General features: G+C 39.3%; 2 protein-coding genes across 3 annotated transcripts; one reads left to right on the forward strand and one right to left on the reverse strand.

The window, feature by feature from the left end:
- The first annotated feature begins 543 nt into the window (after window positions 1–543).
- LOC122761756 (small RNA 2'-O-methyltransferase-like) lies at window positions 544–4,894 on the forward strand. The gene is made up of 9 exons (XM_044017007.1): window positions 544–628; window positions 848–963; window positions 1,477–1,611; window positions 2,294–2,476; window positions 2,629–2,803; window positions 3,028–3,229; window positions 3,359–3,446; window positions 3,571–3,728; window positions 4,659–4,894. Exons 1-9 carry the CDS (start codon window positions 545–547, stop codon window positions 4,766–4,768), a joined length of 1,251 nt encoding a protein of 416 aa, XP_043872942.1. The 5' UTR covers window position 544; the 3' UTR covers window positions 4,769–4,894.
- A 3,220-nt stretch (window positions 4,895–8,114) lies between these two features.
- On the reverse strand, window positions 8,115–21,514 carry LOC122761755 (protein FAM102B-like). 2 transcript variants are annotated; one of them, XM_044017006.1, is made up of 11 exons: window positions 21,245–21,514; window positions 16,555–16,675; window positions 15,179–15,208; window positions 14,716–14,832; window positions 14,357–14,403; window positions 13,925–14,019; window positions 11,953–12,051; window positions 10,842–11,088; window positions 10,167–10,303; window positions 8,382–8,451; window positions 8,115–8,276 (listed from the first exon to the last, which is right to left on the reverse strand). In XM_044017006.1, exons 1-11 carry the CDS (start codon window positions 21,388–21,390, stop codon window positions 8,234–8,236), a joined length of 1,152 nt encoding a protein of 383 aa, XP_043872941.1. In that variant the 5' UTR covers window positions 21,391–21,514; the 3' UTR covers window positions 8,115–8,233. The 2 variants fall into 2 exon arrangements, with proteins under 2 accessions (XP_043872941.1, XP_043872940.1); XM_044017005.1 differs by having other exon boundaries at window positions 11,953–12,054; window positions 21,245–21,513.
- Between the last annotated feature and the right edge of the window lie 3,005 nt (window positions 21,515–24,519).

Below are 24,519 nucleotides of genomic sequence, written 5' to 3' on the forward strand. Positions count from 1 at the left end.
TTATTTAAAATAGATATTGAAATATGTCTAATAAAATATGATATCTCCTTTTGTTATTCACATTTTACTGATTTTTGAAGCCCTGTTGTGTTTATATGTAAACATATCAGGGATTCTCAGTTATGAAAATTTGGATAGAACCTTTTTGAGACACTATTTTGTGGGAGGAAGATATGAAACAGATCTTTAGCTTGTATTTCATTATTGTTTTATTATTTATATAAAATTAGTGGAAAAATCAGTAGTGACGCTCCAAAACGACGTTGCAAAATGGCGGTATCCACAAAGAAAGACTGTTGCCTAAAATAATGATTTTCCTAAGGCTATTTAATGGGATTGTGTACTTATAAAAACAAACACGTGGGTAGTTTATTCAATTTCTACCAAAAAAACCCTGATGAATATTACAAACAGGATATTTTACCTTGCTGTAACTGTCGTTGGTTTGTTTACATGCATCGGTGGCACAGATTAACAGTGCCCCCTCACGGCCGGCGGGCGGACGGCGCTGTGGAAGTCCGTTTGCTGAACGTAGGTATTGAAGATGGAACCGCTGTTCAGTCCGGCTCTTCATAGACAGAGACACCAGTTTGTCATCGACTTTGTCAAAAGGAACAAACCCCGAAAGGTAGCCGATGTGTTTTTCGAAAACAAACCCCCCTATGTACCCTCAAATTCAAAGTTGTGCCGAGTAATTTAGCTTCACATAGCTAACTGTGTTTTTTTTAGCACCAGCTAGTGACGTCCACTGCTTACGTTAACACTTCTCTCCTTGTAATCCATCGTTTCTCCTCTGTCTTAATTAATTAAATGTCCCACTAAGTCCCCGTGTCCTTGTCCTCTTCAGGTCGTGGACCTGGGTTGTGCTGAGTGTACCCTCCTAGGAAAGCTCCGGTGGTTTCAACGTGAAATTGACCTTCTTGTCGGAGTGGACATCGACGGGACCAAAGTTAAGAAAAAGATGTGCGTATATATGGGGCTGCAACTGTCGTTTTTTCCCACAATCGAGCCATCTGTCGATTACTTTCTCGATGAATCGAGTATTTGCTTGGTCCAGAAAATGTTCCCCAACCTCAAAGATTTAGGCTTTTAAAGGCTGTGGTTATAAACTTTTGATCAGCTGATGAACAGCCTATTTCAGTTTAATGGTTGTTTGCAATAACTTGCTTACTCAATTACCTCACTCATTTCTTCTGTTTGCATTTTGAAGCACTACTTAGAACCTTCTTAAGATCCAACAGTGCAAAATGTAAATTCTTGCAATTTTTCAACTGGTCTTAAAATTCTGATCAGGAGTGTATACACTATAAGTGTAGTCGAACCTAATCTGAAACAATTTATGTAATTGGTAAGTACAAAGTCAGTTACCCTCGTTAAGCTCATCTCCTGTGACTCTTCACACTGCATGTGTCTTGTACCTACTAGTCCATCTATGTGGACTGACTTTGTGTCCTCTTTGCTTGTGTCTTCTATTAGGCATGCATTAGCTCCTATGGCAACTGACTACCTGCAGCCCAGTTATGAACAGCTGTGCGTTGAGCTCTACCAGGGCTCAGTCACACAAAAAGATGCACGCCTCAGAGGATTTGATCTGGTGACCAGTATAGAACTGTAAGTGACAATTTTTTTTATTATAAGGCCCAGTGACAGAACATATGTATTAACAATTTCTTGTCTGTCACTGGTGAAACTAGAGAGGCTGAATTCCCAATCACTCACTACTTACACTAAGTTCACCATTTTATAGTGCTTTCCTCATGTTGAAAGGATATTTCTGGTTCCATCATCAACACAAACTTTCCATCCTTGACCAATCCATTACCAATTCAATTAGGTAGAACTGGTAACTTTATGTGGAACACAACACTGATTGCTTTATTGGAAACACTACACTGACACTGCTCACTTAATTAGGAACGCAACTAATGAGTAGTTGTTGATCACTTCCTTGATTAATTAAGTATGATGTTCACAATTGTCTTGTTTTGTCCACAAAACAAAATTATTCAGTTTTAATGATTCCTTTAATGATTTAAACAATTCCTTTGTTATATGGAGCAAAGCAACCAGAACATATTCACTTTTAAAAAGCTGAAAAATCAGAAAATTTTTGTTTAAATGCAACACTGACCACTTTATTAGGTACACTGGGCACCATGAAGCTGGCACAATAAAACATTTGCAGCAACATTGTCTTGTATTTTCTTATTTTTCTGTTCTCTATCCTTTCTTTATCTTTGTGTGCAATTTATCTCTCTATCTATTGCCATGATTTCTCCCTGATTCTCCCCAGCATAGAACACCTCACTCTGGATGATGTGGAGTGTTTCTCTGAGGTGGTGTTTGGTTACATGAACCCGGTGGACGTTATCATCAGCACCCCAAACTCTGAGTTCAACCCTTTTCTCCCCGGATTGTCAGGTTTCAGGCACAGTGACCACAAGTTTGAGTGGACCAGAGCCGAATTCAAGACATGGTACAGTACAGTGTTTTGAAAAAATCTGTTTTGGGCTGGATTCATTAGTGACTGGGAACATCGATGGATGAACTGAATCTGTCTCTTATCCGTGTCCTTAATGATAATAATAATAATGATGATTTCTAACTGATCTTTACATTCATACTCAGGGCTCAGACGGTGTGTTTGAAGTTTGGTTACGAGGTGGAGTTCACTGGTGTTGGAGCGGCACCACCAGGGCAGCAGGAGAGTGTTGGATTTTGCTCTCAGATTGGCGTGTTTCACCGGCTTGAGGGAAACATGTTGCGCTGTGACAATGCAGAGGATGTATTTGCATACACACTGGTGAGTGTACTGCATTTAAATTTGTAGCTATACTGGCCTCTGCTGGAGGCTTGTATGAACTGCAGCAAATGTGGTCCTGAACACCTATAGCAGTGGTTCTCAAACTTCTTACACCACGTACCACCAGAGAAAAGGATGAACTCTGGACACCATTATCACCAACGCTAAAATACAGTGGGGTAAATAGGCTGAACAACAACAAAAATAAGCTCTTTCTGTTTCAGCTCTACAGTATAAACTATCCCAGCCTGCGTGATAACAACCTACTGCGAAGGGTCCTGGTGTGCGAGGTCTTATGTTGGACAGAAAATCTGAAGAGTAGATGGGCAATGAAGACGACTTGTGATGAGGCATTGTGTGGAATTGAAGGAGGAAAAGAGGAGTGTCTCTCAGAGCGATGTATGGAGGTGGAAGAGGAGCAGACAGGTGAATAATTAAAGCCAGAAACAAATAATCACAAATGCTGGTAACCCAAGAGGGGCGTTTATGAACTTGGTCCACACATAAAATACATTTAGTCTCTTTCTTTAAACAAATGAACCCTCATTTCTACAGTGTGTGGAGCAGAGATGAGAGAGCCGATGGGACCCTGTGAGAAAGATTTGTCCAAGGATCAGGAAAATGATTACTCCAAATTACAGCGGTGAGTTTTCTTAAGAAAGATGAGTCACTTGTGTTTCCATTGTATGTCAGAAGAGAAGTATTGAGGGGTATTTGATCCTCATGATAACCTCCACACTCATGTTGCCTTTTGTCTTTGTCAGCAGGTGTGAGTCTGTACCTCTGGAAGTCTTGTGGTCTCACTGTCCCAAAGTCAGTGCCCTGTGTGGAAGTCTCGATAATCTCAGGCGTATACTAACAGATGATCCTGATGTCAATCTGAGCCAAGACGGCAATGCTGTGCTCTTACAGTATGATGAACAAGGTACTGTTTTGATCTGTTCACTGAAACTTTAATGTGTATTTCACATCAGGGTTTCCCACGGGTCCTTGAAAATCTTTGAAAGTTTGCGGATTTGAAAAAAGTGCTTGTATTTTGCGCAAGAAAGAAGTTATATTTAGGTAAATAAAGTAGACATTGTCCACTGTCTCTCTTCGCCGTTGATGTGAGATTCCATGCAGGACAATGAGCGAGCAATGTTAAGCAAGAGAGAGCAAATGATGTGATGCCTGGGAAATGCAAATTCCAAAGATCTCTGTCTCACCAAAGAAAATGACAAAGACTGAGATCCCAAGGACAACCGCTTGTCCAGCGGCTCTTACAAGTTGCCCTTCCATCTTAAGCTGTGTAAGCACGTTCAGTCCTTGAATTTGAGGGAATTGGCCCTGGAAAGTCCTTGAATTTGATGTCAACCAAGTTGTGGGATCCTTGATTTTATATAGAATATATCACATTTTTAGATGTGTAAAATATCAACCAGAGAATAGAAGAAGGGAATGGATGTGTTAGGTGAAATATGACTTATTATGCAGTTGCTGCTGTTTCCGTGGTTTATACAGTATTACCTCTTCACTAATGATGTTCCTGGTATAAAAAGACACAACACTTAATCAGACTAGTAGTGACACAAAATTGCCTGATCATCAGGTGAAAGTAATGGCAGTAAATATTAATAAGACTGCAAACTATCTTTAAACTATGTTTTATGAGGGCACAAGTGCACTTGACAGCTGCACATTGGTTCCGTAGTGGTGAAGTGGTTCCCAAACAAAATCTCTCTATACAACACAGCTCTTTGCACTTTATCATAAAAAACAACCTATTCTCAGTCGAACTTAACAGAGTGTTATCCTGCTCATGAATGTGACGATTAAATAAATTTGTATTTGTGACCTCTTTCATTTGTGATTTTAGACCTCGGGGAAAAGGAGGAGCAGGATGATCTGCAGGACAGTGGGTATGCAGAGGCCAGGCAGCACTGCCTCACTGCTGAGCAAGAGGAAGACTGGGGGGCAAATGTTTGATCAGGAGGATGCAGCTTGTTTTCCAGGACAAGTAGGTCAGTTCATCAGATTCAAGCGTAAAAAGTCCCCGTCGGACAGTCTGCACAGAGGCTTATTTGGTCTGAAGCTCGATGTTTTGAGTATTAAAAATGGCATGAAAACACAAAATCCTTTGGTCTCTAAAATATGAGTGCAGAGTGAAAGCCACTTGCACAATCCAAATGTAAACATTTATTAATAATGATCAATCAGACAAACGCTGTAACTTGCACACAGGTTGGGAGGAGATGTATACACCGGGAGGCTTTTGAACAGTTTTATTCAGTGCATGGTACACATTTGAAGCATCCAGCACACTTGTTAAGGAAGCAAACATTGGTCAAAAAAATACAAGTCTCTAACAGGAAATACTGGACAGTGTCAGAACAGCGCAGAACATCACTCTACAGGAGAATAATACATTTTACAGTTTTATACAGACAACAGCTTCACAGAAGAGAAGAAGCAACCATGTTTGTAACAACATGTTAGGTACCAAGATGAATATACCTGTTTCACACAGGCATAAGTAACTTTGATCCAAAAAGACAAAAAAGGACAAAAGAAAATCTAGTTTATAATTGGTAACTATATATATATATTTTTTTTTACATGTAACACTGTCTTAGCTATGTCTGGGGGATGGTTTATCCCCCCGCCCCAAATAAAATGTTTAGCAAAAATATGGCACAACATCAGCAATGAAATATGACTTTCAGCACAGGGACATTAAAACCATGCTGAACATAAAAAAACAACAACAACAACAACACACACGCACATAAAATGAGAACACTGATTTACAATTACACACCGACATAATGTGCAGATATCGTCTTCGAACAGCAAGCAATGAGAAGAAAATGACTGCCTTCATGCGAAAGAGGCAAACGAAACGGTGTCTTCTGTGTAGAAAGGTAAAGTTTAACACATGGCACAGTATGAAAAAAGAAAAGAAAAAAGATGACGCGTTAAATCATGCAGAACACGAGAACGTGAAAACTGAACACTGACGTATAGTTAAAGTACCATACACTGATGACGCTTGATATAGCATGATATAATACTGTGATAAATGACAGGAGACGGAACATTATACACGCTGCACACTCCGTTCACTAGTTGTTATGCATCTTATACTGTCATTAGTTTATGCATAGGCCTGACACAGTTCCGGGTAACATCAGCATGATGAGTACTTTGACTAATTTGATGTTGGACAGACTGTGCACTTAATCTCCTTCAAAGTAGTATTTAGCAAATTTGACATTGCTGCATTAATTCATTCTAAAGCACTAACTGATGAGATTGCTCGAGCCAACAGTTGATATGTCGCTAGGAGATGCATGTATGCAGTCTCAGGATTACTGCATATTTTCTTCTTGGCAGTGGGTAACTTTGACGCGTCCTTCATTGTACTGTCTATACTACAGTTTATATCAGCATTAGGTGCCAGGTGCAATACTGGAGCTTGGTGAGCTCGGAGAGATTGAACATTTTGCAAAGCATAGGTGTTGAACAGATGCACACAGATGAAACACTGGGAATTAGATATACAGTATGCCTATATATGCCTTTCATAGCATATTTATCAAATGAACGCCTCTTCTAATCGCACATTCTAGCCTACAGAGACAAATAAGCAGTCAGTTACAAAATCAATAAGCCCAGATCATGATCCGGAAAGTCATCATTAAATAAGGTTGTCTGGGGGACGATGATGATGATGATGATGATGAAATCCAGTGGAAGAGAGATTGCTGACAGATTGCTTTTCCACTATACAGTTGTAGCATGGTTATGGAGACATCATACCACGGCTGCAGGAAACTGTGGTTATGTCGTTTTGTACATGACACAGACTAGCGACGAGCAAAAGCAGTTGTTTTCAGTGTACTGAATCATTAGAATTAATTGAATTAATAAGATTATTAATTCAGTACTTCCAGCATGACCAGAGCACAGACTCCTCCTGACACAGTCACTGAGATTAAATACGGCTTGCTTGGAACCTCACCAGAGCAGGTGCTAAAAAAGTACCAGGTACTATCACTAATGGAAAAGCAAAGAAACAACAACAGTCGTGAGTCAAGTCGTGGGACATGTATGCATTGTGGAAAAGCGCCATATGTCTGAATCATCTGTTGGGGAAACACTTAAAGTGAACCGTAGTTCTAAATTTAAATTATTCATCATGATTTCTTCTTCTTTTTTTCCCTCCCAGACAACTTTATGTATTGATAACTAATCAGGACACTAAGAGTGTTTCAGAGACAATTACAGGCTACAGTTTGACTATCAGGTTTGTAGTAACTGCATACATAAAAGTTGTTCTTTTTCAGTATTTCTTTTCATTGTAGGGCAAACATTTTAATCTCAAGTGAGTTTCACTGCATTTTGCCTTTGTAGGGTCAAATAGCTCCCCCCACTCGTTCAAGACAACAGGATATAACTGGTACTAGTGACCAAAAGTCTCATCACATAGCAGACACATGACCACACGCATACACAACATTCACACGGCCAATGGCTCAAATCTTGCACCTCATATTTGTAGTAAAATATTCTCACCTTCAAGACGCCAATAACTGCAGCTTACAGGCAAATATTAAATACAATGTCCTATTTGTAGGAAGGAATACAAAAAAGGTGACAAAAAGGAATGTATCAAACCCAGGACATACTTTTTAAGTGTAGATTGCCTTCTGTCCTCCATTAGAATTTAAAGGTTGGTCATTTATCAACACCTTTATAATAAGTTGGGGCAACACAGTTGACTCTGAAAACAGGAAGTGAGGAATGGGCTGTTTTTGTTACATGAACATGAAAGTTCTTGAATAATCTGTCAGTGTTTCATTTGCCTTCACATATCACAGCTGTTAGAAATGTAGCTACTGTGTCACGTTGCTGATGTGAGCACATGGGGGCACTGTTGTGATGTTGGTTTCACTGAGTGACACAGTGCTGCTTGGACTGGAGAATGGAATGAATTCGGGACTGAGCAATATACTATTTCCTCATTGCAATAAAAAAATCACTCTCAATAGCACAATGATTTCCATAATCAGATTAGGTATAATCATATATGGGAGGGAAATAGCTAGTATCTCACATTTGTGACTTGCAAATGCTGTAAACGTTGCCAACAAACAGTTCTAGTGATTTGTTTTTAGCTCAACAAAGGGGACTGCATCATTTAAAACGGTCTTATTTAAAATTAAGATCATGTTTCACTTTTAAAAACGTCCCTATCTCACCTGTAATGCAAAAAAGCCCCTTAAAATTATTTCTTTGTGTGTGTGTGTGTTAGGGTCATTTAAATGTATCACAATCATGTAAATTGTAATTATTTTGGTTAGGATAACTGACATGACATTTTCATATTGTCCCATGCCTGGAATGAACACAGTCCTGTCTCCTTTTTTTTGGGTGTAAGCAGCACAGGTCTTAACGCTTTATCACCACCTGTTCATACGCTCCGGCACCAACCCTACAGGAAGACAAGACCAGATAGAAAGACTTAGAAATTACAGAGTACAGCTGCCAGGGACAAATCAATAAGGCTTCAAAACAGTGAATATTAACTGAAGCTCACCTGGTGGGGAGGTGATGGCTTCCAAGGGCCGTACTCCCACCAGGACCGACAAACAGCCGCAGACCCTCCTCTGAAACATAGGCAGTTGTCGCAACATTCAGTCAGAACCAAGAGCAACAGTGTCCTCCGGTAGGATTCCTGTTATGAGAAGCTGCCAGTTGCTAGGCAACCTATAAATAATCATGTATTGACAGAAGCTTTCTTTTTCGAGCTTTGAGCGAGACAAGACCTTGCATAGAAAAACAACGCCACGCTCCTCAAAATACAAAGACTCATGGAGTCATGGGAGTGACAGAGAACTGCCAAGTTAATTACTATGTTTTGCAAACTAGCTGTGCACTTACAGTACATTCTCTGATGCACAACAGCAAATTGCAAATCAAAATGATTAACTTTACTTGATTAGTAGGTTTTGATCAGCGAGAGCCGGGTCATTTCTTTCCACATTCCAAACTAATTCTCATGCCCACAGCTTGGTTCATACCAAACAAGACTCCATGTCAGTCACTTCATTGAGATCTACTTAATCTCACATTCCATTCTAGTAATGGTGATTCCTCACCAGGAGTTGATGTACTTGTATTTGCACTGATTTGTGAACGGTGGACCTCCTTGCGGCAAGTGTCCACGGTTACTACTACTACTTTGGCTCTTGACCAAAACAACAATGTGCCACCCACTGGATTAGAAAGTAGTAGTACTATAAAAAGCGTGCAGAATCGATGTGTGCTCTACAGTGTCCACAAAACCAAGCTAGAGGATTGCTTGCGTTCCCAAAAAGGTAGATACAGATCACCTCGGGAACAGGCAGGTGAGAAAATATACATTATATGGACAAAAGTATTCAGACGCCTGACCATTACACCAACAGGGACTGTAATGACGTATTCAAATACATATACAGTAGTTTAATATGGAGTTGGTACTTCTTTTGCAGCTGTAACAGCTTCCACTCTTCCTGGAAGACTTTCCTTAAGATTTGAAAGTGTTTCTATGTGAATTTGTGACCATTCATTCATTCTGTAGAGCATTTATGAGGTCAGGCACTGATGTTGGACCAGTTCGTCCTAAAGGTGCTCAATGGGGTTAAGGTCAGGGCTCCGTGCCGGCCAGTCAAGTTCTTGAACACCTAACTCGTCAAACCATGTCTTTGTAGTCCTTGCTTTGTGCACTGGAGCACAATAATGCAATAGAAAGGGTTCTTCCTCAAACTGTTGCCTCAGAGTTGGAAGCACAGCATTGTCCAAAATGTCTTGGTATGCTGAATTGTTAAGATTGTCCTTTATTGGAAATAATGGGCCGAGGCCAATGCCTGATTGAAACACCTTAATTCAATACTTAACATATGTGGCCAAATATTTTTGTCTATATAATGTAGGTCATCTGCAAGCAAGCAGAAGGGGACAATTCTAATTCTTAATTCTGAAAGAGCAAGAAAATGCAACAAAACAAAAAATGTACAGTAAGTTGCGATGATTTAATAATGTTCTTGTATAACAGCATTAATAATGTATAAATAATATTAATATCATAACAGCCCAGTCTGTTGTTCCTAGTCTCTTTCTTCTTGTGTTCTTCGGATGACGTTTTACAGTGGCAATATTTAAATGACATAGTAAAAACTATCTGAAGAAAAATCTACAAATATATTACACCTAAAAACCACCAAGAGACCAAAGCTCTCACCCTATATGTGAGTTATTAATTATCTCTATTGTCATACAGAATACTTAGCACGGCTGGTCAGCATTCCTTGAACAAGCTGTGTAGAAGCGAGTGTTTTACCTTCAGCACTGGAGTCCAGGAGGCTGGGTGTGAAGTCTTGACTCTGGAGAATCTTTTCCACAACATCGTCTGCATCCACCCGCGTGTCGTCCATTCTCTTTAGCTGAGACTCCATGGAGTCTTGTTTCACTGGGTGTCTTGACGGGAAGATAGAGGAGGCCATTTCATGTTAATTGAACCACTAAAGAATGGTTTCTTTCTTGAAGTTTGCATTTCATTTTGGGATAGTCGGGTATTTGGCCAAGCAGGAGAATCAGCATTCCATTTAAGCTTAGCTTAGCTGACAGACACGTTTGGTAGCAGCCACACAAGTGTCAAAATTACGCCGTATTCATTGGTTAAACTACGCCCATATCCAAACACAGACTTCATTGTGCTCTTAACCGACTGTATCCTGCACATGCATATATTGACTGTACCCATCCACAAATATGTAATACACCTGCCAAACAATGTTTTGTGAATGATATTGATTTCATGTATAAAAATTAGGCGACACCATGTCGTTAAACCGCAAACATTCCTGTACTGCTCTTCTTCACAGCTGCCTAAAAGTATAACACAGGTGACAAAACAATAACTTCCACTTTATTTCCATCACTGTCTACAACAGAAAGTGGTCATATTTGCTTTTCATGAATTACATTGTGCTACTTTCTTGCCAAAGGTACTTACCTGTTGAGACGTTCACAGGATGAGGCACTCCTTACTGGTGTGCCTTGTGAGTTGCTAGTGGTTGCTGTGGTGGTGTTGGTGGGGACTGGGTGTTCAGGCAGCGCAGGACACGGTCTGGACTCTCTGTCCCGGTCTTCGCTGGGTTCTGGGATGCTGCCGATGCCTGTTGAGGCACTGCCTACGGAATGGTTTCTCCGATGGCTGAACTCTGACATGCTGGACGAGCGCGAGTGGCCCGTGCTGTAGCCTGCAAAAAGATTACCAATGACTGATTTCACATTGGGTGCCTTGACATTTTCAGATTGAACTGGCCAAACCTTTCCTCTGTAAATGTGAGTTAAAATTGATCTTTGGCTCTTAATATTTTTGCCGTATCTAGTCCAACTTGGCTAATGAGACGGATACATTCAATAATGGGTAGTAATTGTGTGTGTTCTCTGAAATCCATCAAAGATTTATGTAGGATTCGAAAGAGCTGCATCACTGGTTCAATCTGCATGTAGTCATTAATGATGGAAGATAAGTTGTAGCCCACAATTTCTTAAAATGTTATTTCACAAAACTGTTATCAGCAATTCTTACTAAATGTTGCACTGACGTAGTTTCAGTAAAAACCCAATGCACTCTCCTGTAGGCCTGATTTGAAACACGTTTTTCAATGATTCAGCACAGTCGTGCGGCGAGCCACTTAAAGCGGAAAGTCATTTCAGGGCATCAGTAGAAATGCAAGCTTCCTTCACACTAATACGAGGCTCAAATATGTGTATTGAGAGTTATGTAGCAGGAAATACATTTCAAATTCAGAATTAGACAGCAATTAGAGCAGTTCTTAGTGAGTCTGCACTTCCTGTGATCTTTTATTACAGTCATCTGAGCTGCCTGTAATGGAAACTCGAGCTCCAGGTCTGAACTGCTCAGGAGGAGTGAGAGTGACAAAGGAAAATAATCTTCCCCCCCTCCTCCTCAGTCAAATGGTGTCTCGGTTTGAACTTGCACACCTTTCCGTTTAGTGACTATGTCAGCTTAGACACTTGCATACACCGTTGAGTATTGTATGACATTCATATCACACTAACTAGCAGTGTTTTTCTTCGATGTGAGGTGTCCCTACCTGAAAGTTTGGACTGTTGGCTGGCGTAGCTGGATGTTCGAGAGTGTCCGCAGCCACCAAGCTCTTCAGAAGTAACCGGACACTTCCCTTCACGGCTCTCTGCTGGATGAAATGAAACAAGAGAAAATGTCAGGGATTGAAAGTTACATAAATACATGTGTAGCTTTAGTTATCTTAATTTTATATTCAGAATGTAACTTGCAAAAACAAACATTATAATGGCAACACTGAAAATACTAGATATATTTAATGTTAATGACAATTTGTAATTTCCACCAGAGGTCTCACAATCAAAACAACAACAAAAAACCTTGTTTTATGACAGTGGGAAGCAGTGTGGGATAATGGAATGGCCTGTGGTCTTGTTTGGTTCCACTGTGTTATGGGAACGCTTTGGCCACATCCATTAGTGTCAAATACACACAATACAATGCAAAAACAAAGGACCAACACACTGGTTGTATGAAATAGGTCAGGGGGTTTGTCCTGGAGGCAGATGCTGCTAAAGTGGATTATAATTATAAACGGGCAACTAAAATGAAAACTATGGATTTAAAATGTTTGAATTATGTAAGTACACTACGATATATAACAGTCTTGTTTTTAGATATTTTACCTTGTCGATGTGTTTTTGATTTGCAGCTTAGTTTTGTAAAGTGGCAGCAGCAACTACAACAGAGAACTCCCCTCTCTGCCTCCCACACACACCGTTCACCTTCCATTACATTACATTACATGTCATTTAGCAGATGCTTTTATCCAAAGCGACTTACAATGGAATTGAGTACAAAAGCTGAGCTAATGAGCGAGTGAACACATTTGTCAAGTACAGCGTTGATTTTTGCTCAGGATTAATCACACTTAGAGGAATGACTGGAAATATCACTGTAACGCCTGATGCTATTTTGCTGATTAATTGCAACAGAACAAGAACTGAGCAGTTTTGACATCAAAGGGAAATCATTTAATACAGTTACAAAGGGCTCTTTTAAAACATGTGGAAACACAGCCCTGTCTGTATTCTTCAGTCCTTTTTGCTTGAGTAAAAATTAACAAAAAATAAATGTGTAAAATAGAATAAATGGATGTGTGATTCTCCCTTTCAGAAATAGGTTTGTCTGAAATACTGTATTCCTTGTATTTCAAAGTGATCTGCTCATTACTTTCAACATCAGAATCAATTAATTTGTGCAAAATTAGGAACAGCAGTGTTGAGATGGGTAAACAAAACTTCTTTGAGTATGTGTCTCAAGTAGGATAAGACATACATTACCATAATCCATTTACAGAAACTGACACCATCATTTCTCTAAATCTGCCAAACATCTACTTTGAATTGATCCCACACACAAAACCCACCTGCACACGAAAAAAAACAAACAAACACGAAGCATCTGACAGGAAAGAGTATCTGCAGCACGTGGTGAGAGCTCATACAAAAAAAAACCCCAACACCACACGAGACAGACTTGCAGAACGTCCTATTTTTAACCAGAGAGGAGCCCACAGGGCCAGAGCAGATTGTAGCTAATCTAAAGAGCACTAGTTTAAATTATATATGAAAAGGGTTGTGCTACACTCTGAAGCATCCAGGAGGAACATGCATATGCCACACAGAGATGTGCTCACATGTGATATGAGCGCATTTTCATAAAAGTGGATGGGGAGATGAACAGTTACACCGAAGCAGAAGTGCGTCATACTCTCAGGATATCAGTGCAACGCTCAGATGCACAAACGCAAAGATTCAGACACGGGTTATTAGATCAGTATCTACAGCTTAATCTGAGAACTTCATAATCAAGATGACAACAACCAATTTATTGGGTTAGCTGAGCTCATTTTTGAATGTGCTATATATATAATCTTTGACTTGACTTGACTATAAACTCTGTTTAGTCCACGCAAGTGTTATGACTAATGAAATGACTAAGCAGAAGGAAAGAGTGTAATGTGGCGCGGTCGGTCTCACCAGAAGAGCCTTTCTGTGAGTCTCCTCCCCTCCTCTCCTCCAGCAGGCTCTCTCCGTCTCCCTGAATCCCTATCACTGTGGCTGTGGACGGAGGCCTGAGGACAGATGAAATGATGTTTTATTTATTTAGTCTTTTTTTGTATTTCAATGTGTTAATTAGTAAAAATAATCCACAATAGATGTCAAAACTTCAACAAATAATTATTATTCATGCTTTTGTGCAGCCACGTTCTGAGCGTTGTTTTTGGTACCGCAGTAGCGCGAGAATAGTTGAATTGACTGTCTTTTAATCCTTTTGGATTATATGAACAAGAATCTCAATTTACAACCAACCCTGACTCAATGAATACGGTATCAATAGCTCCAGTAATGCCACCAGACAGGATCAGTGGTGTAAAAAAAAAAAATAATCAGAAAGATGCGATAACTTACGTTTTAAAACATGGATCTCCCGACATGAGCTGTGTACTGATGACAACCTATGACAAAGAAAAAATAACAATTATTCAGGTTGAAGTCAGTGTTTTTAATTTGCAGTGGAGCTAAAAAAAAAACAGGCCTATTTTTCTGTTGTTATTCCAGTAATGGTTTTGTCACAAAATGTTTTAAGATGACACTTTACTTGTGCTGTTTTTGCTATGGTTACCATCTAATGGACCACATTGGCATCTGGCCATTTTTGTTATCGATGCTAAATGTGAATGTAAAAAAAAAAAAAAACCCAGCACGGCATCTTATTGAAAAAGTCAAATGACTGTGCGGTGGATACCTGATCGCATCTTCAGTGTTACCTTGAGAATGGAGTTATCCTGGCGTGTATTTTTAGTATCGTAGCCTTCCAGCAGACATCTGCGGGTTGTGTTCCCTGAGCCGGCAAACTCTGCTAAATTCAGATCTGCAAAACCGAGCTGCAGGAGAAAGAATGACAAAATATGACCTTTTGTTTTCTCTCGGGAGACTGACTTTTTGCCCAGTCAGCAATGCGATAATCTATGTGTATGTGAGAAGAAGCTATTAACGAGTTACAGGAAAAAAAGGAACGTGTACAAGTGAGCACCGTAAATAATTACTGTCAGTGAGTTAAAGGCAGAACAGATGACATAATGAGCCAACCTGCAGGCACTGAGGACCATCTGTGTGCTACGAGCTTACCAGGCTATCTACATCAATATGGATGATTACTGTAAATGTAGGTGACATGGAGGTCAGGTTCAAGAGTGAGGGTTGCATTACACAAGTGTGCGAGCATGTTACCTTTGCATATGCCTTCCCACCCTTCAGTTCCTGGGGATGACAAGCATAAACATCTTAATATTACTCAAAAAACCTTGACTTAATCCTTAATTTAAGCACAATTGAAAAATAATTGGCCTGTCAGATGTCTTTGAGCTTCAACATTTTCTTTTTTATGATGTAATTCTTTAAATAATGATGGTGTATGTGATTAATTTATGGTATGGGATGCTAAAAATAGCCACAGCTCTGCGTAGCAGTTGTATGTATTGGCAGCTGCTCCTATGGGGCAGATGGACAATTAATTCTTCATTTCTACATATATCTACAATATGTTGAAATGAGGCTTTTGCACAAATCTCACTATAAAATGTGTACGCATAATTTTGGCATTAATTCTGAACAAGGTTCTATACATTTGGTCACACAAACAATGTGGATACTACATGCATGTCACTAGTTCAGGCTAATTAATATCCTTTTTGAGGATTAGATGACAAAATAACACTTAAATTTCCCTATGGACCAGCTACCAGCATCCACTCTAATCTAAGGTCTGAACTATGTGGTGCTAACCTGGTGTTAATTTGTGCTGGTGATTGAATTGGTAAATGGGTTTTTGTGTCTACACAGCCTGAAAAAAACCTGGTCTGACTCACTTCAGCCTGGTAATGTAAAGTGTAGCCTTTATGTGTGTGTGTGCACATCTGTGGCACAAGTGACAGGTAGAGAGAGAAAATAGTTGGAAGGAGCTGAGCGAATCAAGAGACTTAACCATCAGGAAAAAAGCCAAAAAAAAGCTCCCTTTGTCATAATACGACTGATTCTAATCTTGATTGTTATCTGTTGAGGTATGTGAGTGTTTCCGTGATTGGGTAGTGCACTTTGTGTTGCATTTTCTATGTAAATGAAAGGCCCTCTATCAATAAAGATTGATTGATTGAGTGAAACAGACTGGTGGGAGGAGGTCAGCTGAGAAGGTGGTCTCTAATGCATTTTGAGTACACGTTGCATTGACACGTGTCCTTGTACAACCTCTGAATATGTTATCAGTGATTGGACATAAAGACATCTTCAGGACACAGAGGGTGTGCTCAGTCCACTTGTGTACTTGTATGACATTATAATTCAGACAGTGTAGTGCATTTTGGCATCATATGTTGGTTATTACATTACAGTATGCAGTCATAGTATACTCAGTTATGATGTGAGAGTACAGTAAATTATGTTATCATGAAATAGAAAGCTACGACATCACTGTATAGCGTTTACAATAATAATTCAAAGGCCATTTAATCTGAAGTGGTTAGTGTAACAGGATGTTACATCCTGAACACTAGTATAAAAGCACAGCTGTTTAAATGGATTATTTGGGGGGAAAACGCAGCATATTGTACCTTTCTGACAGATACACGACAGACACACGGGTCGAGGACACCCGTCCCTGCATTGGCGCTCATCTTGCAGGGGAAAGAGAACCGCTTCCTCCAGCGAACACAGTTGGCCTGCACCGGCTCCCTGTGAGAGGAAATCACAAACACTTCTTTCAGCACAAGCTGAGGTCACATTATCATGCATGTGCAGAGACCGCATTGCAACTTTAGTGCAAGTGTTTTATCGGATAACTGTTACAGAATAAATGGATAAAAACAGACCGATATTGGCAGGGTCTAGGGATTCTGTTGCCACTAAACAAATAAAACTGGTCCATAACATTTTACAATATTGACAACTCGCACTACAATTATTACTTAATTGTTTGGCTTGGTTACCTGATTCATTCGCTATATGAAATACACTGTAGAACTTGCTAAAATGGTTTTGACAATGGTTGTTTTTATTATTTATTTGAATTTTCATCAATTTCCTGGCTTGCCTCTTGTGTTTTGTAGCACACATCACTGAACTGTACGTGCCATTAATTCTAATGTCACTATTACATAACAGTGGAAACCACTAGGGTGAATGACAACTGGATTAAAACTCCTTTATCTTGTCCCTGCTTAAGGCTGTTAACTCAAACTGCCAATAAAAGCTTGTGTGCTTATCATCAGCTGGTTGTGGCCACCTAATGAAGGAACCAATAACTTACAGTCCTGTTTTTCACTTATTGAACTGTTGAGCCCAAAGGTTATAACTGTGTGGTTTGTATTGTCATGAGAGAACTATCCATCCTTCAGGAGCCTGAAGCTAAAGTGAAGCTGAGGGCTCACTATCAGCAAAAGGATGAGATGAAGTGCAGGAGAAAGACTTTGTGTGCGTGGGCAGCATTACGATATTCCAGATGGCCTCTCTTTCACTGGCATCGTCTCCTTTTCCACCCACCCACCCACCCAACTCCCTCCTGTAAAGACGGCTCACACGCCATTCATTTCAGTCAACTCTGCTGGATTTAAACACAAGCCAAATGGAAGATTTTCCTCTCTAGCACAGTGTGGCTGAAAATGATGCAACAAGTTAAGATTCTGAAGTGTTTGCATCTGTAATAGTGATAAGACTGAGGGACACATAAAAGACGATGAGATGGGTAAGGTTTTTGTCATTCCTGATGGTCACCATATCCGATTATCTATCCCAGTGGCATGGATTATTGCCATGTTAATCATCATTCATGACACTGCAAGTTCATAGGTCGTCGGAGTATGGAGTTTGCAGAAGAGCCTCCGCTATTTCTCTCCTTTTTCTTTTTACTTTGTCGTGGTAGTCCCTTAAGGACACATCAAAGAGACAGATGTACTGTTGCCAAACCTAACAGAAGCATCCTTCTTTCTCTTGTCATGTTTACGTCTGTATGTTGCACCGTGTTAGAGCACTCTTGTTATCCTGTTGGTCAACGTCCAGGAGCACATCGTAGGAGATGTCTTCTCTTGTCATGGAGCATCCCAGACACCAAATCTCTGTTCTTCTTCTACATAATTGCGCAACATAGGACGACGGTAACACAGTGGTAGAGCAAGTCTCCAGTTGTGGGTTTGATTCCCGGCTCCACTAGTCTACATTCTGACATGTCCTTGGGCAAGACACTTAACCGTTGCCCCTGATGGCTGTGCTGGTGACTGAGTATGGAAGATGAGCGATAGAAAAAAGCGCTGCACATAGATGCGCTGTATGAAAGTGTGAGTGAATGGGTGAATGGCAAAACTGTAGTGTAAAGCAGCTCTTAGTGGTCACTCTGGAAATGTATCGCTTGGAAATTTGCCTGTACTGACTGACTTGTATTGCACAACAGCACATTCCTGATTCAGTGCAATATAAAACAATAAAAAAGCAGCAACAGTGTGACTAATGTTGTGCAAACACTGAATTCATCTTGTTTTTCTGTCAGACGTTGTATTCCCATCCAGCTGGACATCATAAGCTTCAGGAATTCTGTCTTGATTACGTGGACTGTTGCACACAACACTCCTCATTGCTGCAAAACCCTATTAGTGAGTGTGAGTAACTGGTTTTAATCACATCCAGTGCCTATCAGTCTAATCTGTGTGTGTATGTATATGTCAGATAAGCTGTTAAACCACAGCTGTTTTCCCCCTTTGAAGGCCCCTGCTGTCAGATTTCAGATAAACTTTCACAAGCACAAATGCTACACAGAAAAAACTAATCTGACATGGATTTGATCAAGTCTGAAAAGAGGCAAACGTGAGACAGGGAAACTTTGGGGCTGAAACAATGACACAATCCCGATGACAGACCACACTGAAGGGAAAGAAAAGGCTCATAAAACAACAATGCCCACTTCCCTTACATTCACAGTTGGGATGACTCAGGAGTATCAGAGGTCCAACAAATCAAACCACTGCAGAAAATTACAACTTAACTTGTCTCAGACTTGTGACTACAAAGTCTTCTGATTAAAATCTATAGCGGAAGACATAAACCGTCAAAGAGCTTGAGTACTAAACACTTCAGAGGCAGAGCAGGATGTTTTAATCAAAGCCAGAAATAAGAAAAAAAAAACATTTTTTTGTCTGTCTTGATTATATTTAGCTGTTGTGGCTGCTTAGATGAGAAGAAATAAACCAAGAAAACTGTAGCCATGTCAAAATGACCTCTCCTGATTCAGAAAATCACTCCACTTTTCTCTTGTGCTCATTTTATGAGAACTACTTTACTATAGAACAGACAGACGGCTTGTTATATAATCTCTCCAAAACAACAACTTTTTCTCCACCCATCAAAACCTTGAATAGTTTTCAGTCTTTTCTCGTCTCACATTGACAGCAATAGTAGCATTATTGTGTCACTGCTATTCCCTTTTCCCTTTTTGATCCACTAAAAAAAAACTCCACAGTGTTGACAACACATCTGCAGACTGAGTTAGAAAAGTGGATCACACTGTTCTAAAGCTGCAACGGATTGATCTGCAAGTATCTTGTTACATATGAAGGAATACTTTTATTATTTTAGACTGTTGGACAAGACATGATGATATCACACTGCTCTGTGGGAGACTATAATGGCCATTTTACTTGCTGTCATTTCACAGACAAACTGATTAATTGAAAACTAAATGGACACATTAATTAATCATGAAAAATTAAAGTAACCATTAGTTGCAGGCCTACTCCACTCTCTTGCCATTCGTTTACACAGGGAAAATATTCCCCACTGTAAGACAGATATTTGAAAAAGTACAGCTGGCCTGATCAACTTTAATCAATAAACGCTAACAGCAATTAGTAATTGATAACTGAATAATCGTTGTAGCCCTACTACCCACCTAAAAAAGCTTTGAGTGGGTGGAAACGTTGAAGTTGAACAACTAACAAGGGTTTTTTTTCTGTACAAGAGAAACTGATGCGAGGGAGCAGAAATTTTGAGGTGAAAGTGGGGCGTTCTAAGGCTCCCTGAGGGGGAAATGATGTTTCTTCTTGCATTTACCTAAAGGTTTAAATAGCAAATAACACAACATCTTAAGCTCTTTGTAACAATTGATGGTCTTCCTTGATTAAAGTGTACATTAGTGAATGTCTGCAGATCACGTCACTTGCAACATTTACATGTAGTACAACTGGGGTAGAAATATTGCAACAATGAATAACAGAATAAAAACATAGTAATGAAAATCATCCACTGCTAAGTCTGCATTTTGGTGAGAGAGTGCACAAGAAAAGTAAGAGGGAGCAGCTGAATGATTTAGAATAAATATCTATTTGCGATTGTGATTGCAATATGATTTCATTTTCATTTGAATAACATAACACATTGTGCCTCAAAGGGCTCGTACAGAGGGAAAAAAGGGAGAAACCTCAGGAAGAGACAGAGGACAGACAGATATTGCATGCAACATTTGTTCTAAAATTGTAATTTGACACACATTTTGTTTTTAACAAATATTGCGCCTCCTGCGATTTTGATTCAGCCATGCCCGCTTCCCAGTTTAAAGAGTGACAACTGACTATACCTAATTTACACTGGGTTAAAGGGGCAGTTCTGCCTTTTTAAAGTGGGAGGGTGTATACGTTGCTTATCTATAGACAGTGTGTATTATTGTGTTAAGTGTGCTGCCTGTTTGTAGAGGAAGACAAGAGGTTTCGTGTTGTTGTGATGTAAATGATGACAGGGAAAACCAGTAATAGAAACCCATACTGAGAAATTGCAAAAATAATTCTTACTGTTTCTCATATATGAAACCGTTTCAGGGATTTACCATGCTATCAGACATCCTGACATCTACAGGAATATGTTGAGAAAATGTTATGTCCTAAGGAAAGGCCTGTCTGACAGCATGTAAACCTCTGGAAATATTTGAAATATAGCTTGCAGTTGGAAGGTTATTGATTCTTCTTTCTATTTGATGTACTGGTTCATATCGAAACAACATGTAAATCATGTTCCTGTTCTCTTGTCTCTTCAAACAGCCAGTGTACTGAGCGATGTCTACTATATGTAACACATTGTTCCTGCATACGTGCTCCACACACCCCTACTTGCCCCCTAAAAAACTGAACTATCCCTTCAAAATAGCCCTTTTTGTGGCTATAAATGTAGCTTAATGAGCGGCTGCAGCTGGTTGACTAATTAACCTGCGACTAGTCAAAGAAAAGTGGGGTGTTTTTGTTATTGAAATCAAAGCCCCCTACTCACCGGGAGCACTCCTCGGAGAAGCCGCCGTCCAGCAGTCGGACTTTACAAAAGAGCACACCGTTGACGAAAGGGACCGACGAGAGCTCGTCCAGCTCAAAATCCACCTTAAACTTGAATTTCTTCTTTTTCATCATCATTAGATCCATACACGGACTCAGTACTGGAGAGGATATGCTGTGGACGCGCGCGTCGCTGTCATTACAGCTCCATTGTGTTGTGGTAGGAACACACAGTATGTTGTGTTTTGTTGTGGGAGGATGGTGAAGTAAAGTGACGCTGCTGCCGACAACAGTCAAGCTGAAGAACGACTTCCTCTTTGGATTTTCAAAAGAAAGGCATTAATGTTAAATAACTTAATTTTTAATCTAAAGAAAAGGACAATGCATATTAATAAATATTAAAATGGGAATATGCACATATACACATACTCATACATGCATTGTTGCATAATTGCTTGATTTAGGGCTGCCCGTGGCCAAGTGGAAAGGGAACTTGACTTGTAACTGGAGGGTCGTCGGTTCAAATCCCCACCCGGCCAAAAGGGCTGGGGTACTCCTGAGCAAGGTACCCAACCCCCACCTAATTCTAGGATGGGTCAAAATGCAGAGAATTATTTCCCCAAGGGGATTGATAAAGTATCTAAAAATTAAATAAATTGCACTGCCCTTCAAATATAGCACTCTGTAAAAATGTAAAATGTAAAAATGCACATAAACACACAAAACCCTTACACGTCCATCCATCCAGTATTTCACACATTTATATCAACCACAGTTTCAGATGGTTTTTAAATGTTGCTTAATCACTCTCTCTGATGGTGGGAACCTGTTCCAAAAAGCACAACCTTTAACTGAGAGGACGTTTATAGAAAACAACATCTGTTTAAAGGAGGGCTCACAGTCACCTCTACCAGTGGCTCTGGTTACATGTGAAGATGAGCAACTGCTAGATTTTTGTTTTAATATACTCGGTCAGTGGTGGGGTTCTGCTAATCCATGTACAACTATGGTTTGGAAAGATGTTTATTTCAGGTTAAATAAAGAAATACAGAGAATTACTGCTCACTGGACAGTTTTCTTTTTCTGAGCTTTCTCTGTGAACTCTAAAGATTGTGTGTAAAAATAAATATTACCAGATCAGCAATTTGTGGCACCTCTAACTTTATGATGTTCGGTTTGAACTTCAGGAGCTCATCTTGACCATGTCTATGTGCCCAAATACATTTCAGTATATACATGCAAAATCCAAGGAAAAGGAAACTCAATAACTAAATTATATTGCCTATCTCAGTGTCCTTGAGATTAACTTGTTAACAGTTTTATATTGTTTTATTTATTTATTATTCTAATAAGCAAGTGGACATGACTATCACATAGAAATGATTGTGTTAGAAACAAGAGGATGCGTGTGTAAATATTCTGTTATAAAGTGAATTGCACATTTCTAATCAAACATTAATTGTGTGTACAAGTGAGCATACCTTTCGATTGAATACGACTTAGAAAGTGTGGGTGTATTTAAAAAAAAAAAACCAACACATTTTGTTCTGCTTTTATTTTGAAGTATTTATGGATTAAGCGGATGCAGTGATGTCGGTCAGTATTTTGACTGTAGATGAAATGAAGCCCGCCTTTTCCCCTCTATCGCCTCCTGGCGGTCAGTCAGGACAACAGCAGCACAGGTTGATGAGACGAAGAGAAACCTGTTACCAGCTGTTACCAGCTGTTACCATGTACCAGTGTGGCTTATATGTAGCAATTGTCGCCACCCTGTGAAACAATGTAGGTACTGCCATGATACTTTTGATTGATAGTTTTTTTTAATAGGTTTATTTATAGACAGCTTTAAGAACTGTGGGAACCACAGTAGGAGACTTTTATTTATGAGTATGTAAAAAAACGTATACAAAATAAGAGTTTAAAGGTTAGGCCGCTTATGACCTTCAAAATGGCCGACAACACCATCCCCCCAATTAAAACTTCAGAGTATATGTTTTGACAGAGGCATCTGTGAGATTCCTGTGGGTATGACTCAGAGAACTTAAATTACTCACAATAACTCAGCTGGGATTATAGTGACGCATAGCCAATCCACTCCACTTTATTTATATAGCACATTTAAAAAACATGTGGTTGACAAAGTGCTGTAAACTGATTATTTTGACAGGATATGGTTCGTGATATAGATATCACAAAGATATAGAATAAGAGGTATAAAGGTCAAGACAATAATTCATCTTATAATTTAATTTTGACACACATTTTGGCTTTAAAAATAACATTGTGCTACCTGCAATTTGTAAATTCCAGTATCGCTGTATTTTCAATTAATGTTCAGTCTCGCACACTGCTTGAAAACTAAGAATACACTTTAAATCATTAATACAATACATCATAAAATACAACTAAAAGACAGACAGAGACCACACAATTACCATGCTGGGTTAAAAGCCAAAGTGTAAAAGTGAGTTTCCAGGGTTGGGGCCAGTTGTGAATTTACATGTCATGCAGCTTATTCAAAATGTACAAAACAATCTCATTTACAAGAGATGAATAACTAAATAAACATTTGTAATGACTAGCAAATGCTTTTGTACGACCACATGACACAAAGAAATTCCTTCAGCTGGTTTGACACAGTTCTAGTCCCAGACAATCGAGGGAAGATACAAGGTCACCTTCGTTGGATGATATATGTATGAGCCCAAAATCATGTAAAAAAAAAAAAAAAAAGAAAAGAAAAGTGTTTGCTCTGATACGGAACAATATGTAGTTTGCAATAAAAACAGTTTTTATGATGCAAAATTAATCTATAAATACACATTTAAGCAGTCTTGTATAGAGTACCTAAAAGGGATACTAGAGTAAAATTACAAGTATCTTATACTATAATATTACTTAAGTAAAAGTATATGACATTTACTGTACTTAAGTATCAAAAGTCATTTTCTGATATAAAATGTACTTACAGTAATTTTTAGATGTAAAAGTATTAAAAAAGCTCAGTGGTAGGGTGAGTTGTCTTTCAATTGGAAGTAAGTATATATGTATATATATACAGACCATTACCAACTCTTCTTATTTTATTTGGTAGTAACGAGTAACAAAGTTAGAGAAATACTGTAAAAAAAACTGAAGTATTTGTACTTCGTTACATTACAACACTGCATTTAAGTGACGGGCCGCATGAAATTGATAGGGAGCCGCGAGTTTGAAACCACAGAGTAGCAGCAGTGTGTGTTTTGTACTTGAAGGGTGTGTCCCTCCAGTGTGTGT

This window comes from Solea senegalensis, unplaced genomic scaffold, assembly GCF_019176455.1.
Source record: "Solea senegalensis isolate Sse05_10M unplaced genomic scaffold, IFAPA_SoseM_1 scf7180000014986, whole genome shotgun sequence".
Lineage (NCBI taxonomy): Eukaryota > Metazoa > Chordata > Actinopteri > Pleuronectiformes > Soleidae > Solea > Solea senegalensis.

Bases quoted from the DNA above. Each gene is read 5' to 3' on its own strand.
- LOC122761756 (XM_044017007.1), top strand. From the start codon at position 545: ATGGAACCGCTGTTCAGTCCGGCTCTTCATAGACAGAGACACCAGTTT. The intron at 2,477-2,628 runs GTACAGTACAGT...ATTCATACTCAG, and splicing joins AGAGCCGAATTCAAGACATG to GGCTCAGACGGTGTGTTTGA. The intron at 3,447-3,570 runs GTGAGTTTTCTT...CTTTGTCAGCAG, and splicing joins GATTACTCCAAATTACAGCG to GTGTGAGTCTGTACCTCTGG.
- LOC122761755 (XM_044017005.1), bottom strand. From the start codon at position 21,390: ATGGATCTAATGATGATGAAAAAGAAGAAATTCAAGTTTAAGGTGGAT. The intron at 14,404-14,715 runs GTAACACTGAAG...TCTTTGTCATAG, and splicing joins AGGATAACTCCATTCTCAAG to GTTGTCATCAGTACACAGCT. The intron at 14,020-14,356 runs GTAAGTTATCGC...ATCTGTCCTCAG, and splicing joins GGAGATCCATGTTTTAAAAC to GCCTCCGTCCACAGCCACAG.